Source organism: Giraffa tippelskirchi, chromosome 13, assembly GCF_054371585.1.
Source record: "Giraffa tippelskirchi isolate mGirTip1 chromosome 13, T2T-mGirTip1v1.2.pri, whole genome shotgun sequence".
Classification (NCBI taxonomy): domain Eukaryota; kingdom Metazoa; phylum Chordata; class Mammalia; order Artiodactyla; family Giraffidae; genus Giraffa; species Giraffa tippelskirchi.
In genome coordinates this window covers 23,130,160-23,146,987 of record NC_137287.1, presented here as the reverse complement: position 1 = coordinate 23,146,987, position 16,828 = coordinate 23,130,160, and the positions used below count along the sequence as shown (strand labels likewise).

Genomic DNA, 16,828 nt, shown 5'->3' with positions numbered 1-16,828 from the left:
TCCAGCTTTCACATCCATACATGACCACTGGAAAAACCATAGCCTTGACTAGAAGGACTTTTGTTGGCAAAGTAATGTCTCTGCTTTTTAATATGCTGTCTAGGTTGGTCATAACTTTCCTTCCAAGGAGTAAGCATCTTTTAATTTCATGGCTGCAGTCACCATCTGCAGTAATTTTGGAGCCCAGAAAAATAAAGTCTGACACTGTTTCCACTGTTTCCCCATCTATTTGCCATGAAGTGATGGGACCGGATGCCATGATCTTAATTTTCTGAATGTTGAGCTTTAAGCCAACTTTTTCACTCTACTCTTTCACTTTCATCAAGAGGCTCTTCAGTTCCTCTTCATTTTCTGCCCTAAGGGTGGTGTCATCTGCATATCTGAGGTTATTGGTATTTCTCCTGGCAATCTTGATTCCAGCTTGTGCTTCTTCCAGCCCAGTGTTTCTCATGATGTACTCTGCATATAAGTTAAATAAGCAGGGTGACAATATACAGCCTTGACGTACTCCTTTTCCTATTTGGAACCAGTCTGTTGTTCCATGTCCAGTTCTAACTGGACCTGCATACAGGTTTCTCAAGAGGCAGGTCAGGTGGTCTGGTATTCCCATCTCTTTCAGAATTTTTCACAGTTTATTGTGATCCACACAGTCAAAGGCTTTGGCATAGTCAATGAAGCAGAAATAGATGTTTTTCTGGAACTCTCTTGCTTTTTCGATGATCCAGCAGATGTTGGCAATTTGATCTCTGGTTCCTCTGCCTTTTCTAAAACCAGCTTGAACATCTGGAAGTTCACGTAGGTCAGACAAAAGTTGTATCTACTGGTTTAATGTACCTTATGTACATTAGGTACCTGCTTGTGACCTCAGCTTTAAATGATAAAATGCCCTTTCAAAAAGAGCAGTAGCTTCCATGTGTTGGAAGTCTGTAGGGCTTAAAATCCAAAGTATGCTCATAACTGAGTTAAGATACTGGAGGAACACCACCTCTTTTTTTGTTGCTATTAGCTCTCTAATGTCTTGGAGTTAAGGTTTGTTTATTAGTTTGTTGTGTGTGTGAGTACATGTTCAATCAACTTCCGTTGTGTCTGACTCTTTGTGACCATATGGACTATAGCCCACCATGCTCCTCAGTCCATGGGATTCTCCACTCAGGAATACTGGAATGGGTTTCCACGCCCTCCTTCAGGGGATATTCCTGACCCAGGGATCAAATCCATGTCTCTTGTGTCTTCTGCATTGCAGGCAGATTCTTTACCACTGAATCACTGGGGAAAAAAACCTGATAGTTTAATTACTTTTACTTTTTAAGAAATAATACTTATACATGGTTTTAAAAACTCCTACTTTTTTAGAAGGACATAATGAGGGCCTCCAAGGAGAGAGGAACTAGGTGATTGGAAGCAGGTTAGGAGAAGATTGTTCACTATAAATTTTTAGTACCTTTATAATTTTGACATAGGCAACTGTTATCTGGTGCAATAAGCTATTACGTGTAATAGCTATTCAATATAACATTATAATAACTATTAGTTTTAGTAACTATTAAAATGAAGCAAAAATTAAAGTCTCTATAGTGATCTAAGTGCAGAATCCTAAGTGTTTAAAATGTTCTTTCCATAAATATTTTATTAATGTCTTTCCTACATCTAAAAATAGAAATAAAAAGATATCCCTGGGAAGATGGACTGAGGGATGGAAAGGGTATGTCAAGGGACTGGAACTCGTTCCTGTAAGTCTTGTCTTTTTTTCTTTTTGTACAATACACATACAATTTGCCTTTTTAACCATTTTTAAATATAGTTCAGTGTTATTTAAGTACATTGTCTCCAGAACTTTTTCATCATCTCATACTGAAACTCTGTACCCATTAAACAGTAACTTCCCAGTCTCCTTTCCCCCAGGCCTGTTAGATACTATCATATTTCCTATCTTATAAATTTGACTACTCTTGTGTTATCATGTAAGTGGAATCCTACAATATTTGTCCTTTTGTGTCTGTCTTGTTTCACTTAGCATAATATCTTCAGGGTTCACGCATGATGTAGTATGTATCAGAGTTTTTTTCAAGGCTGAATTATATACCATTGTATGATTATACCACATTTTGTTTATCCACTCATCCATTGATGAATATTTGAATTGTTTCCTCTTTTTAGCCATTCTGAATAGTGCTACTATGAAATGAGCATGGATGTAAAAGCGTCTAAGTCCCCGTTTTCAGTTCTTTTGGGTATATACACTAAAATAGAAATTCTGGGTTAAATGATAATTCTGTGTTTCATTTTTTGAGGAACTACCATACTGTTTTCTATAGCAGATGTACCATTTTACATTTGCACCTGCAATGCCAAGGATTTCAGCTTCTCCATATTCCAGCTGACACTTGGTGTTTGGTTTTTTTGGGGGGGTGTGGAGGGGTGGGAACCCCATGTGAGATCTTGGTTCCCTGACCAGGGATGGAACCTGTGCCCCCAGCACTGGAAGCACAGAATCCTAACCACTAGACCACAAGGGAATTCCCCCAACACTTGATTATTTTTGTTGTCTTTGGTTTGGGGGGCATTTTTTGTTTTGATCCATCCTAATGGGAGAAGGCAATGGCAACTCACTCCAGTACTCTTGCCTGGAAAATCCCATGGACGGAGGAGCCTGGTAGGCTGCAGTCCATGGGGTCGCTAAGAGTCGGACACGACTGAGCGACTTCACTTTCACTTTTCCCTTTCATGCATTGGAGAAGGAAATGGCAACCCACTCCAGTGTTCTTACCTGGAGAATACCAGGGACGGGGGAGCCTGGTGGGCTGCCATCTATGGGGTCACACAGAGTCGGACACAACTGAAGCGAGTTAGCAGCAGCAGCATCAATGGGTGTGAAGTAATATCTTGTGGTTTTTCTTGACTTCCACCTCCCTAATGATTAGTGATGTTGAGTATCTGTGTATGTTTATTGGCCATTTGTATATCTTCTTTGGAGAAATGCCTCTCCAAGTCCTTTGCCTATTTTTTAATTGGCTTGTTTGATGTTTTTGTTGTTGAGTCTTAGTAGTTCTCTATATATTTAATTTTTTTAGTACTTATTTATTTGGCTATACCAGGTCTTACTTGCAGTTTGATCTTTGTTGGGACATGCAAAGTTTTTAGTTGCAGCATATAGGATTTAGTTCCATGACCAGGGATCAAACCCAGCTCCCCTGCATTGGGAGCATGGAGTCTTAGCCACTGGATCAGCAGGGAAGTCCCCTATATATTTTGACTCCTTCAGTAGATATGTGATTTGCAAATATTTTCTCCCATTCTTTCTGCTGCCTTTTGACATTGTTGATGGTTCTTCCTTGATGCACATTTTAATTTTGATTAAGTTTTCTCTCTCTCCTTTTTTTATTTTGTTGCTTGTGCCTTTGGTGTCATATTCAAGAAATCGTTGTCAAATCCAATAAAATGAAGCTTTTCTATGGGAGCACTTTAATCTTTATGATGATGCTATGGCTCACACTATCATATAGATTTAGCTATTCTGGTTAATCAAATGGAAAAGCAATAAATTTGAAGATACAAATCCAGTGGAAGAACTTAACCTCCCAAAGTTTGTGGGAAAGCTGCTTACTTAAAATAAGACAAATGGGAATCTCTGCCTGTGACGTGCAGTGATAACTTTAGTGATTAATAATAAATAATATTAAAAGCAATTTGGGCAGTAAATAACTTTGTTACTTACCCCATACCACCCAGAGAGAGAAGGCTTCAATTTTAAGTGACAAATTTAAGGTTATTTTCTGAGAAACCAGGTCCTGCATGTGGTGATTCCACATAAAATGACAGTCTGTGATCACTGTCTAGCCCAGCACAGCAGGGACATCCATTCTGGTGACTTTGGCTACTGTAGTTTAGGGGGACTCTATTCCCAGCCCCTTCTCCAGAAGTTTGAGCCTGCAAAGCCAAAGTAAGAAATTCTTGGTGTTTCTGCAGCCACATCTCTGTATACAATATGAAGTCCTGGAAGCTGCCCAGCTGGCCATAGAGTCTTTGGATGGCAGGCTGGTAGAGGGTTCCTGCATCAAGGTAAGGTCACCAGAGAAAGCATAAAGTAGTACCCTTCACTCAACCCTGTATTTTTTGTACCCGTATTTACTCAACCTTATATTTACAGTGCTGTCAGACATAACAGCTTAGACAAGCACCATCCAGAAGCTTAGACATGAGACTTTCTGTTATGGAAAGTCTTCATCAAGCCTGGTGTTCTTATAGTGGTGACCTGGCACATGATAACTTTCATTTTTGTCAAAATCAACCTGGGCTGCATTGGCATCTTCCTTGTACTCCTTATCACTACTTAGATCCAAATGGTTTGTTTTATGGTTGCCCTTTAGCTTTCAGGGGAATCAATGGTATCTTGATGTTTCTTATGTAATTAAACAGAATTTCATTGGTGTAGAAGGCAGAGAACTGATTTCCATTGCAAGTGGTGGGGTGAGAAGGAAGGGGAAGAGAGTATTATTTACACAAAAATATTTACATTTTGTATTTATTCATCTATTATGTAAGTTTCTACCATAGTCCTTTGGGTCAGTTATCACTAGCCTCTGTATCTAGATAAGGAAAGTGAAGAATTAAGTTACTTGCTAGTTTGTAACAGGCCTGGGGATTGAAGTAGTGACTTTTCTACCAATAATGCCATCTTCCCTTGGTTAGGTGCAGAGGCCTGTGACAGAACTCACCCTTGATTGTGACACCCTTGTGAGTGAGCTGGAACAAGATTCTGAGAACCGAGGTAGTATATACCTGTCTGGAGTGAGTGAAACCTTCAAAGAACACCTGTTGCAACAGTCTAGCCTCTTCCTGGGCCTGGAAGCTGTGATCTTGCCTAAAGATCTTAAAAGTGGAAAGAAGAAAAGATATTGTTTCTTGAGTAAGTCTATGCCACCAAATGTAGCCTTGGGGAAGGAGATTAGCGATGGTGAGGTCAGAGAAAGGGAATGTTCACCAAATAGGCTCTCCTGGGCTGGATCAGGTCAGCATCCCCTGATTTTGTCCTTCCTTGGCTCCAGGTGAACTCCAACTTGGATGGTGATCAGTTTTGTTTTTGGTTTGTTTTTCTGGTCCTTAATAACAGAACAGAGTATTCTTGTTTTCAGGATTCAAAACATTTGACAGTGCCCAGAGGGCCCTCAACATTCTCACGGGCAAGGACTGGAAGCTGAAAGGCAGGCATGCCCTAACCCCCAGGCACCTCCATGCCTGGCTCAGGGGCTTACCTCGAGAATCAAGGCTACCAGGGGTTCGTGTCATACCTCCCCCTTTGGAGAAGGTGGCCTTGGAGGTGAGTTAATGAATGTATCCTGGGGCTTGAGGGGAAAGGTAGCTGGCTACTTTAGTTTGCTCGGTCTTGGCATTGGCCTTCTGATGTTTATGGAAATTAGTCGAGAGTCCTGGCACTAGTCTTCACTCTCCAGCTTCTTCCAGCCCTGGACACACCTTTCTTTCTCCAAGATATCTCATACTTTGTCCCCTCCAAACTTGCTAAAATCAAGTTTTCTAGGTGGCTCTCCAAGGGATTTTGAGGGGCTGATACAGGAAGTTGGAGAGCTGGACAAGTCTTAAGTGATCTAAGGTTTCCTGAAGTGTAGTGTGTATATATATACATAAGATGATTTTTGGTGGGCATAGGTGGACCTCTTTTTTTCAGTTTTTTATAGTTATGAACTTATTTTTCTAACATTTATTTATGGTAACAACCACCACATTGAACCTATGATTTCATGGACAGTATTACTTTAAAAGTGAAAGTGAAGTCCCTTAGTCGTGTCCAACTCTTTGTGACCCCATGGTATGTAGCCTGCCAGGCTCCTCCATCCATGGGATTTTCTAGGCAGGAATACTGGAGTGGGGTGCCATTTCCTTCTTTAGGGGAATCTTCCTGACCCAGGCATCAAACCTGTGTCTCCTGCATTGCAGGCAGACTCTACCATCTGGGCCACCAGGGATCCCTAGTATTACTTAGATGAAGCTAAGGAAGAAATTGATTCACTTTAAAGAAAACCATTAGGGAATAGCCAACAGAAGGGTGAAGAAAGAAGGTGAGTGGCTTAAGTTTGGGAAACCCTGCCCTAGTCTCATGTCCCACATTTAGCAGATGAGAAATAGAGATGAGAGCTAGTGAATGACTTGCCCAGGTCACAAATATACTTAATAGCAGAGACCAGACTAGAGCTCTCCTTAGTGATTTGGTTCCCCTAACTCAGGGCCCTGGAAGATCCATCTGGAGGAATGGACAGCAGCTGTCCTAAACTGACTTGAAAGCCTGGGGATGCTGGGATGGACTGGGAACCCTACAGTATAGATTCTGGCTTCACACTGAGGATTTAAACAGAGCCTTTCCTGGGAGCCAGAGGAGGAATGTTGCAGTCTGTCCAAAAGTGAGCAGTGGGTACCCTGGCTGAGTGTCTATATCTGGCTTTGATCCTAGATGCTGAAGATGGACCACCCAAAGATAGTCGCCTGGCGCTGGGGCCGGAAGATAGGAAAGCTGTACCACAACCTGTGCTCAGGCACCCTCTGCCTGATCTTGCTGCCAGGAACCAAGAGGTAAGGATTGAAGGGTTGTTCCTTCATGATTCTGACCTCTGTACTTAAACTTTTCTTGGAGAAAGGCCTTTTGTTGATATCCAGGCACATAAATGAAGACTGAAATGAATCATCTCTTTAACTCTCACAGTTCTAAGAGATAGGTTATTGTATTCCCATTTTACATGTATTTGCTCTTCTATAACTACACTTTGTGGTCCCTCAAGGAGAAGCTCATCTCAGTTTAAAGGCAGAGATCTTAGATCCTGCAGCCTCTCTAGAACAAGAAGCACTTGAGTAAAAGTGGTCAAGAAGTGCTAGGCAAGACACAGGCTCAGATGTGACCAGAGCCTACCTTTCTCACATACATATAAGGAATGTGTTCCTGTCTTCCCTGCCCTTCCCCCCTTTACCGGTTCTGTTAACTTTTAAGAGATAGGGCCTGTTTTTTTGATTCTAAGCCTGAGGAATAGTGGAGCAGGACTCTGGGTCTAGTCCCAGCTGTATCACTTAACTTTTCTGACAAGTAGTGGCCAAGCCACCTTCCCATTATGGATCTGTTTCCCTTTGGTAAGATGAGGGATTTAGAATAAATCAGTAATTTTCAAATACTTTAAACTATGAAAGTGAAAGTGTTAATAATAGCTCAGTCATGTCTGACTCTTTGCAACCCCATGGACTATAGCCCACCAGGCTCCATGGAATTTCCCAGGCAAGAATACTGGAGTGGGTTGCCATTCCCTTCTCCAGGGGATCTTCCCAACCCAGGGAGCGAACCCGGGTCTCCTGCATTCCAAGCAGATTCTTCACCACTGAGCCACCAGGGATCAGTTCTTTAAACTATAAAACCCTTTATTAAAGAGAAAAATTTTGATGTTAAATCTTTACTGAGGCATAAAGATGAGCAGTTCTGAAATGGGTGAGTAGGTATATGAATGAACATGTGTATTGGGGGAGGAGTGAAAGAGGGCAGTGGCTCTTTTGAAATAAGCAGTTTGAAAATCACTGGATTGTATTATTTCTAATAAGTCCCTTAAAATTCTGACATTCTAGGATTATTTCACAGGCCCAGGGTTCCAGGTGTTGAAACATGAATGCCTCAGGCCTTGAATCCTGGATCAGAAGTTAATTTCCTGTCATAAAATTCTTATAACATGCATTAGGGCTACTAGTGAAATAGGCTACCTGCTGGGCAGCTTAAGAGAATTACTGTCTCTGAGAAACAGAAATAATTACTAGGTATTTACAGCAAAAAAAAAAAATCTTGGACTGATACACTTTAAACAGGCTTATAGGTTGACTTAACAGTAAGAGGTTAAAAAGTAACCCAAAATTGCCAAAGAAGGAAAAAAAAGCTTTTTTGGTTAACAGTGTGGTCTCTAAAAGGGACAAACTTGCCTGGACAAAACTTCTCAGAGCCAGTGGTATGGAGGTTGGGGTAAAATAGGCAAGTCTTCATGTACCAAGTAGAATACTTAGCTTGTAGTTCCCCATTGTGTAGGTAAACTAAGCCAAGAGAGGGTCAAAGCTTTCTTCTTCTAGAAGTGGTTGGGATGTTCTCAGGGGATGAGGGCTTAGAGGCGGGAACACTGGGTCAGGAAGCAAAAAGGCTTAAGTTCTGACTGAGGCAAAGGTCCCAAAGGCATGTTTGACAAGTCAGGAGAAAACTGGAAACAGCAAATCCTGTAGTAACGAAACCTGATGTTAGTCCTTTGTTTCAAAAGTTACTCATTTCTGTAGTCATAATGATCTGTAGCCAGCAGCAGCAGCAGCAGGAGTTATTTCCTCAGGCTATAAGCCTGCTGTGTGACTGGCTTCTTTTGCCCTCATCTGTGCAGTGTCTCCATGATGCCAGCAGATAATATTTGGGAAACAGTAAAAGTGGCTCAGGAAGGAGTAGCAAGGAGAGTAGAAGGTTTTCCCTCATGCTGGGAGCTTGACTCAGCTCTTAATAATTGCTGTAATTCATCAAACCCTTAATAAATGTCAAGTACTGCTAAGTGTTTTACGTGCAGTTTTGGTTAAGGTTATTGCATCTCCATTTTAATAAGATGAGGAAAAGGCTCAGGTTAAGCAACTTGCCTAAGGTCACACAGCTAGTAAGTGCACAATTAATACTTGAATTATGAAGTGTGAAGTGCTACTCGCTCAGTCATGTCTGACTCTTTGTGACCCCATGGACTATAGCCCACCAGGCTCCTCTGTCCATGGGATTCTCCAGGCAAGATTACTGGAGTGGGTTGCCATTCCGTTCTCCAGAGAATCTTCCTGACCCAGGGATCAAACCCTGGTCTCCTACATTGCAGGTGGATTCTTTACCATATTTGAATTATGATTGTCTCTAGTTCCAGAGCCACTCTCCAGCACTCAGAACTCCAGTTCGCCATACCCAAAAGGCCTGTGGCTTGTTAGCTTAAGTTCAGACATCAGGTGGAGACAGATTCTGTGTTTGTCTTTGCTCATTTCTGCCTCCTCTGCCTTGGAGAGCACCTCAGCCCTCTCACTCAATTCCATGAGTATTCACTATGAGGTCGCAGGAAACTAAAATATACCAGGTGACTCCTAAATTCTAAGCAATGTGCTGGGTGTTTCACAACATAATTAAAAGTTAACGTAAAGTTTTTAAACAGTGTCTGGCATGTGATAGGTGCTACGGAAGTATTTTTAGCAAAACAACATTCTAACAGCATTTTAAAAGGATTCTGATGACAGACTGTTACCTACAGCAGTACCTACTCAAGGTACATAAGCTGTTTGGGAGGAGTAAATGAGGACACATATAAAGTTCTTACTGCTTGACTTGCAGTAAGTGCTCCATCTACATTAATATGTTAGCTGTTACAATCTACAGTCCTTCCCAAAGCCCTGTGAGATAGTAATTTAAATATTTACTATTTCTTTATAGTTGAAGAAACTGAGTTTGAGGTCATTCACCCTTAGTAGAGATGTGCCTCACATCTGTTAAGTGGCTGAGCAGTGATTTGATTCTGGGCATCTGGGACTAGTCAGTATTCTTTCCGTTGAACTATTTTCAGCAGGCAGCTTTCCATAGTCTGTCTACCTACCTGGCCCTCCCCCCATGGCACATACACATACAAAAAAACCCCTTTCTCCTTTACCTTACTTTTTGTCAACAGGGTTGAATGAATGGTTAACTGTCTTTACTCCTCCTCCATTACAGCGCTCATGGATCGCTCTCTGGCCTAGGACTGATGGGAATAAAAGATGAAGAGGAAAGCACCACTCCAAGCATGTGTTTGTGAGTCTGCCCACCACTTTCCAGGTGTCATTTCTTAATCCCTTGTGGGCAATGGCAGAAAATGTGGTCAGGCTGCCAGACCTTTCTATATAGCAGACAGTTTGTGGAAACATTGTATTCACTTAAGAGTGTAGTCCATTTATATGGCATGTACAAATTTTCAATAAATACCTAAAATTCAAACCTCATCTTAGCGTAAGGGGAGGATACCAGTTTGTACTTTCTTTGGTGTCAGTGGGTTTATATACAAGTATTCTAGCAGGTGCTCATTTCATGTAGCACTCCTATTAAATGGTATACTGTATACAAGTAAGGAAACCAGGAAGAGAAAACCCAGACAGTATGTAGTTTGTCAAAGTTGTAACATCTGTGAAGCAAATTTCTGTAAGGCAAACTACTATTGAATGACTGTTATAAAATTGAAAGAAAAAGGTTGACTGAAAATCTGGTAGGTCCACAGAGGAAAGTAGAAGACTCTTAGCTCTTAACCAACCCAGGAAACCCTCTTTCAGTTCAATTTTTAGGAATGCTTCCTTCCAGAGTGACTGCAGTGTTATCCTTTACCAGTAGGCCTCCAACACCAGCGGTCCTAACCTAGAAGCTTCAATTTCAGTAAAAAACCTTTGCTTTTTTAAGTATTAACTTTCAAATTATCAACATTCTGTATTGGAAAGGACATAGGCATAGGCACACACAGTTCCAAAACTGATAGAGATACTAGCTGCCCTTCTGAAAAGATGAACTAATCTGTCAAGCAGTATGTATCATTCCAAAAAACTTTGTAAATTGCTCCCTACCCTGGGACCCAGCAGTTCTACTCCTAGAGTTTTATCCTACAGTAATGAAACATGTATGGAGGAGATGCCATGGGGTTGTTCAGTGAAATTCTATTCTTTAAAAATCATGTGTGTGTGAAAGATCTACAAGCAGCAGCAGTAGACCTCTGGATCCAGACTACCTGACTCTGAATTCCAGCTTTCCTACTTTTAGTTGTGTGAACTTGAATAAATTATTTAACATCTCTGTGCTTGGTACATAACAATGGTACACATCTTACAGGATTGTTGTGAAGATGAAATTATGCATTTATAGTATATCAGAGGTTGTATAATGCATGGAGAGTTACAGAATAGTATAGTATAGTTGACTAGAAAAAAAGATATGCACAGGCTTGGAACAAAACCTGGAAGGCTATATGGCAAAATATGAACAGTTTTTATCTCTGGCTGGTGGGATTGGCAGGTTCAATTTTACCAAATGCTTTTCTGAAAGTAGGCTGGTTTGTTTTTTAAAATCAGCATAAATTTGTTTTATAATCAGAAAAAAATAATTTACTTAAAATTAATTCTCAAGGTTGGGCATTTGAGTCCATGTTTAATCCTTTAAATGCAGCTTCCACAAGATCTGGAAGTTGGGAACCAGAAGCCCAAACTGAAGAGCTTGATTTTGGATTGAGATACTACCATTTGAAGTTCCCTTGTAAAGAGCAAAATTCCCTAGGTGTACTGCTGACCTCAGCTGCAAGGCCTTGAGAACATCTTGAAACAGGGTTGCTGGATTCTTTCCTACTGCAGAACTCCAAAGCTGTGGGAGGTTAGCTGCTGTTTATCTCTTGAGACTCAAGTCCTTAGACACAAAATAAATGTCTGCCTAAAGGTTGGCACTTCAGCTCTGCTGCTGGGCCAGTCACTTAACCTTGTTTGAGCCCATTCCCACAGCTCTGTAAAATGAGGATGTATCTACTTTTAAGGATATGAATATTCAAAGATTCAGTTTGTGAAAAATGACTGAATAGTGGAATGTGTTATGAGTTATTTTCCCTCCCTGAGCCTCAGTTTTCTCATTTAAAATTTTTTTTCATTTTGGCCACAGCACACAGCTTGCCAGTTCCCCAAACAGAACTGAACCCAGGCTACAGCAGTGAAAGTGTGGAATCTTAACCACTAGACCACCAGGGAACTCTCTGTTTCCTCATTTTAAAGATGGCAACATAATGACCTACTTCATAAGGTGGTTATGAGAATTAAATTAGGGAAAGCCTACATTTTATTGAGGATCATCTTTGAACTGCAGACTCAGAGAGTAGATGAAGGCTCCCTGTGCCAAGAGCACTCCCTTTGCTCCTAGGGACAGCCAAGGCTATTCCTTTTCCTCGATGGGCGGGGTGAAGTTTCCCAGTGGGCCCCCAACTCTAGAACTGCAGAGATAGGCCCAGACCATAAAGTCTCTTTAGGCTCCAGTCTGCACACATTGTTCTTTCTGATGCTCCCACCTTTTGGAAGCCAAAGCTGCCAACTTGGCCTCTTGCAAAACACATTCCATTCATAAGTGTGTTTGTGCATTTTTCCTCCCACACCCTTCTAGGCAGCCAATGCTGAGCTGCCAAGGCAGCTGCTGGAGAAGCAACTTCTCATGTGGGGGAAAAAAGCAACTCGAGGGATTTTCACAGAATACTTGGTTTAGGCTTTGAACATACTACTCCCAAACTTTCTAGCCTCCTCACCCATAATGGGGTTGTTTAGTAAAACACTCAGCCATGTTATTTTCATTTCCTTTTGTCTCCCCCTTTTTGTAAATCCTCTTCTCTATTATAAAGAAAACCCATTAATGGAAACTTGAAATACCCAGAAAAGTTAAAATCATATCTAACCCCACCAGAGTCAGTAACTACCACTATTTTACAATCTTCTATCATACATTTTCCACTATTCAAAAGCAGTTTTTAATAGCTGCATAATATTCCAACATGCTGATGTGTGCCATAATTTTTAAACCAGTCCCAAGTTGTCCCCAAATGATGCTGCCAATCATATCCTTGCACATCTTTGGCAGATAATTATTTCTTGAGGAAAAATTCCTAGAAGTGAATTTAATTGGGCTGAAGAGTATGAATCACTGAAGGTTTTTTTAATTCCAGAAGTTTTCACCTTGTTTGCTAGCATTGATTTTTCAAATCTTTGTCAATTTGATAGATTTTTAAAAGTTGTTCATTATAGGTTTAATTTAGGATTTAAAACCTATTTATTCGAATACCCTTTAGATTGTCATCTACTATTTTTTCCAGAAGCTTTTGGCCAATTGTTTTTCTTTAGAGTTGTCCCTATCCTTTGCCCATGTTTCTGTTGTCTTTTCCATAATGATTTTCCATTCGGAATTTTTAAGTTCTCTTTACAAATGTAGTGTTCATTTGTCAATTATTGCAAAAGTGTTTCTAGTTTTTTAAGACAGTTTTAGAAGTCTGTTCTTATCTATCATGATTTTTTTCTATTTGCTTTTATGCGTAAAAAGTCTTGACTGATCCAGAGATAATTTAATATCCACTGATTATATTGCATATATTTTTTAAATGACTTTTTACATATATACCTTTATTCCTCCTAGAACTTGTTTTGGCATAGGCAACTTTCCACCAAATGTTTAGATTTTATCCAATTACCTATCTTTACTTACACAGTAAAGGAGGCTGCACTGTAGTCTGTGTATTCAGAGCCTTGTGTCTGTGTCTTATTCTGTCTTGTCTCACACTAGTACCGTTATTATTTTGTAGCTCTGTATTGTAATATACTCGCATTCTCAGCAGCAACACCCCAGATAAACATGGCCCCAGAGTCCTCATCAGCATGGATTACAGAACATTAGAGTTAGCTGCTCTGCTGCTGACTGCATTGCTGCCATATTTCACTAAGACTTTCTCAGCATCCCACAAGGTAAGAAGAGAATCAAGGAATGTTACACAGGAAGAATGTTAAACCCACATAAGAGCCTTATAGCTTTCATAAGAGAGGGCATCCTTGGAAGTCACAGCAAAGGAAAGGAGGTGGGAGAGGTTAGGCTGGCTCCCTTGCCTTAACTTCCCAGGCAGAGTAACCCTTTAGGGTCTAGGTCAAAATCCAGAGTTAGAGAGAATGACTACCAAAGCTAACCCAGCCATGTACTTTGGCAGCTGGATTTGAGAGGAAGGAAGAGGCCAGTGCTGAGGTGACTACAGTACTCTGAACCCTCAGAACTACTTTCAGTATACCATTCCACATACTTACCTGGTAATAGTGTTAGTTGCTTATCCCTCATCTAGTTAAAAATTGGTTTTTAGCCACATAGCACCATGATGACACTTTGAATAAATGGCCCCGTATTCTATACAAGCACCCAAATCAGTAATATTCACTTTATTATTTCCCATACCTCTATTTGTAAGGCCCTGGCTGAGCTCAGTAACTCAAAAAGCCGAAGAAGACACAAGCCCAAGAGCCAACTGGGAAAATAAGTACATATTTTTTAAGTGAGGAAAAAGTCATCCCCTAGATTTCCTGATGGTTCAATGGACAAGAATCCACCTGTCAATGCAGGAGATGCAGTTTCAATCCCTGGGTTGGGAAGATCCGCTGGAGAAGAAAATGGCAACCCACTCCAGTATTCTTGCCTGGGAAATCCCATGGACAGAGGGGCATGGTGGGCTATAGTCCATGGGGTCGCAAAAGAGTCTGACATGACTTAGTGACTAAACAACAAGGTCTACCACAGTTAGACTTCTAGAATGTAAGAGCCAGAGGTAGCCATTAGGGACCATGTTACTCTAAGCCCACCATCCTCCCAATTTGGCATAGGGAAGTTGAGTCCCCAAGAGAGGCAGTGACTTTTGAAAGGTCATATGTGACCATTCCAATCCTCCTATTATCTGGATTCCCTGCATTTTAACAGCCTTTGGAAACTTTACTAAACTTTTGTGTCTTAGGTGCTTTATAAATCATGGATGTTCTTTTAAATCCTAACATTGATAGAAATAACAGTCTCTCTTGATTTTACAGATGACTAAAAGGAAACTCAGAATTTCACTACTTGCCAAAGATCACAGAAGAGTAGCACTGACAGTTTTCAGCTTGCCTCCTTTGCCTTAATCACTGCCAACCTAGTAGATATAGGAGCCAACTATTAAAAGAGTTCTAATTCACTTTTTATTCTTCATGGGAATCCACATCAGTTGATAAGGTGGTAAGATTGTTTAGGTAGTGGCCTTGTGAGGATGCATTTGCTTCTTGCCTAGAAGTACTGGGACTTGAAAAGCCGTTAAGCTTGGTGAGTGGGAGATCGACATCCGTATTTGTTGCTGGGGATACTGTATGATCTGGACGGTTATCCAAAGCACAGGATTTGCCATCCATTATGTTGGAAGAGGCTCCTGGTGGGTAAAGCTCACCCCAGAATGAAGTCGCAGGTATTTTTTTGTTTGGGGGGTGTTTTCTTGTTTCTTGCAGAACTGTCATTAGTCAAGTAAACAAATTTATTAAGTCCAACAGCAGGTTACCTTCCAAATAAAAAAGTAGACAATAATGTGTGTAACAAGTTAATAAAAATATTCAAGGAGCCATTTGGAGAGTGCAACAGTGCAGAGAATACAAATCAAAGTATTGACTTTTGTCAACAAGTTTGTACAACTTCAAGAAACAGACACGCTGGTCACAAACCAAGAGGAATCCACAAAGGTGGAGGGTCACATGAGTAGTGGACTCATCACCTCAGCGGGATAAGGCAGGGTATCTTATTTGTAGGACCAGTTTATCCAACCCCCATTTGCCTATTGCTTCAAATCCCTCCTTTGAAACCTAGTATTATATTCATTAGTGCAACAGGTAAGAGCAATTAATAACAGACTCAAGGGGCTAGGACCAGGGTCAGAAGGAAGACACTTCTCCCAGAATAAATGTGTTGGGGGAAAAAACCACAGCAACTGCTGAATGGCTTCCTTTGGCAATATGCAATATTTATGTTAAAAGTTGTAGGGAAGGTGGGTGGTAGAAGAGCAGGCTCAGTTTTCAAAGAGAGGAATACAGAGAAGGATGTGATAACTCCAGCACCTGAATCAGAAACAGAATCTGATGGTTACTCAATTTTGTTTTTCAGTGAGGAAAAACACCTGCAGATCCTCAATGTAAGGCAGTGCTAGTCAAGGTTAACCTGGATAAATGCTAACGATTACAACTTAACAAAGGTGTAAACTCTTAATGGGGAGTGGGCGGGAAACCCCTCTATATGATTCAGAAAACTGTGGAGTAAGAGGAGGATCAATGTTACATGTTCTCAAATGAGTCCCAATTAACTTTAATGACTTAATAGTCCTTTTAGTCCATCTTGTTTAAACAAGGGCTTCCCAGGTGGTGCTAGTGGTAAAGAATCCACCTGCCAATGCAGGAGACAAAAGCCAGTTCAATCCCTGGGTTGGGAAGATCTCCTGGATGAGGGCATGGCAACCCACTCCAGTATTCTTGATGTCGGAGTGCTTGACTCTCTGCTGTTGTTTGGGACTTAGGGTGTTCCTGCCCAGCAGGACCCCAGTTTAATTCTTCTCAATCACTGAGTGTGGGAGTGCAGCTGCGTGGGGACAGAGAAATTGGTTGTTCTGTAAAGAATACAACCCCTTACTTTCTCTCAGATGAGTTTTTCAGTTTCCAAAGGGAAGTGTAGATTGCCTGGAGAATCCCATGGACAGAGGAGCCTGGCTGGCTACAGTCCACAGGGTCACACAGAGTCGGATATGACTGAAGTGAATTAGCACACACACACACATTTAAACAAGATACTGCTGAGTCCCCCAGGGAAGACCTTTGTCAGTTACTCAGTTACCAAGATGTTCAGGTCATCACTAACCAAACAGACATACAAAGAAGAGTGGCAAAGTGGGCTACTACAGCAAAACAAACCTAGCAGCAGCTGTCTTCCAGCCTTTATAATTGTATAACTGGTTTACCTTTGGGCTTCACTGCACTGAAGACTTGACTTTAAATGCAAACCAAACATGGCCTGAAGTACAGATGTTTTGGTTTTTAAACTTTTATACCAGGTCCTTATCTAAGTAATTTCCCATCACTATTTAATACAGTTTGGCATAGTATACTATATGTCGCCATCACATGAACTGTGGAGTCCCACACCCTGCTGGCTCCAGCACTGAGGACTGAATTTTGCCACCAGTCCTTGGGAGATCCATACCGTTTTAAGACCCACTAATAAATG

At 41.0% G+C, this 16,828-nt stretch overlaps 1 protein-coding gene across 14 annotated transcripts in view; it reads left to right on the top strand.

Annotated features, from left to right (window-relative positions):
• The window catches only part of REXO5 (RNA exonuclease 5), a 58,731-nt gene extending 43,546 nt beyond the window's left edge, over positions 1-15,185 (top strand). For 4 of the 14 annotated variants that reach the window (XR_014072625.1, XR_014072627.1, XR_014072624.1 and 1 more), the window contains exons 16-22: positions 3,967-4,059; positions 4,690-4,906; positions 5,133-5,317; positions 6,464-6,582; positions 9,743-9,820; positions 13,368-13,527; positions 14,626-15,148. Coding sequence is in view for 9 of the 14 variants with exons in the window: in XM_081554594.1 (XP_081410720.1) it covers positions 3,967-4,059; positions 4,690-4,906; positions 5,133-5,317; positions 6,464-6,582; positions 9,743-9,820; positions 13,398-13,527; positions 14,626-14,715 (912 nt within the window). In the remaining 5 variants the exon portion in view is untranslated. Of the gene's footprint in view, positions 1-3,966; positions 4,060-4,689; positions 4,927-5,072; positions 5,318-6,463; positions 6,583-9,742; positions 10,009-13,367; positions 13,528-14,625 lie in introns of those variants that run through there. The other 10 variants (XM_081554596.1, XM_081554601.1, XM_081554595.1 and 7 more) reach the window with 4 other exon arrangements.
• Positions 15,186-16,828: the final 1,643 nt, after the last annotated feature.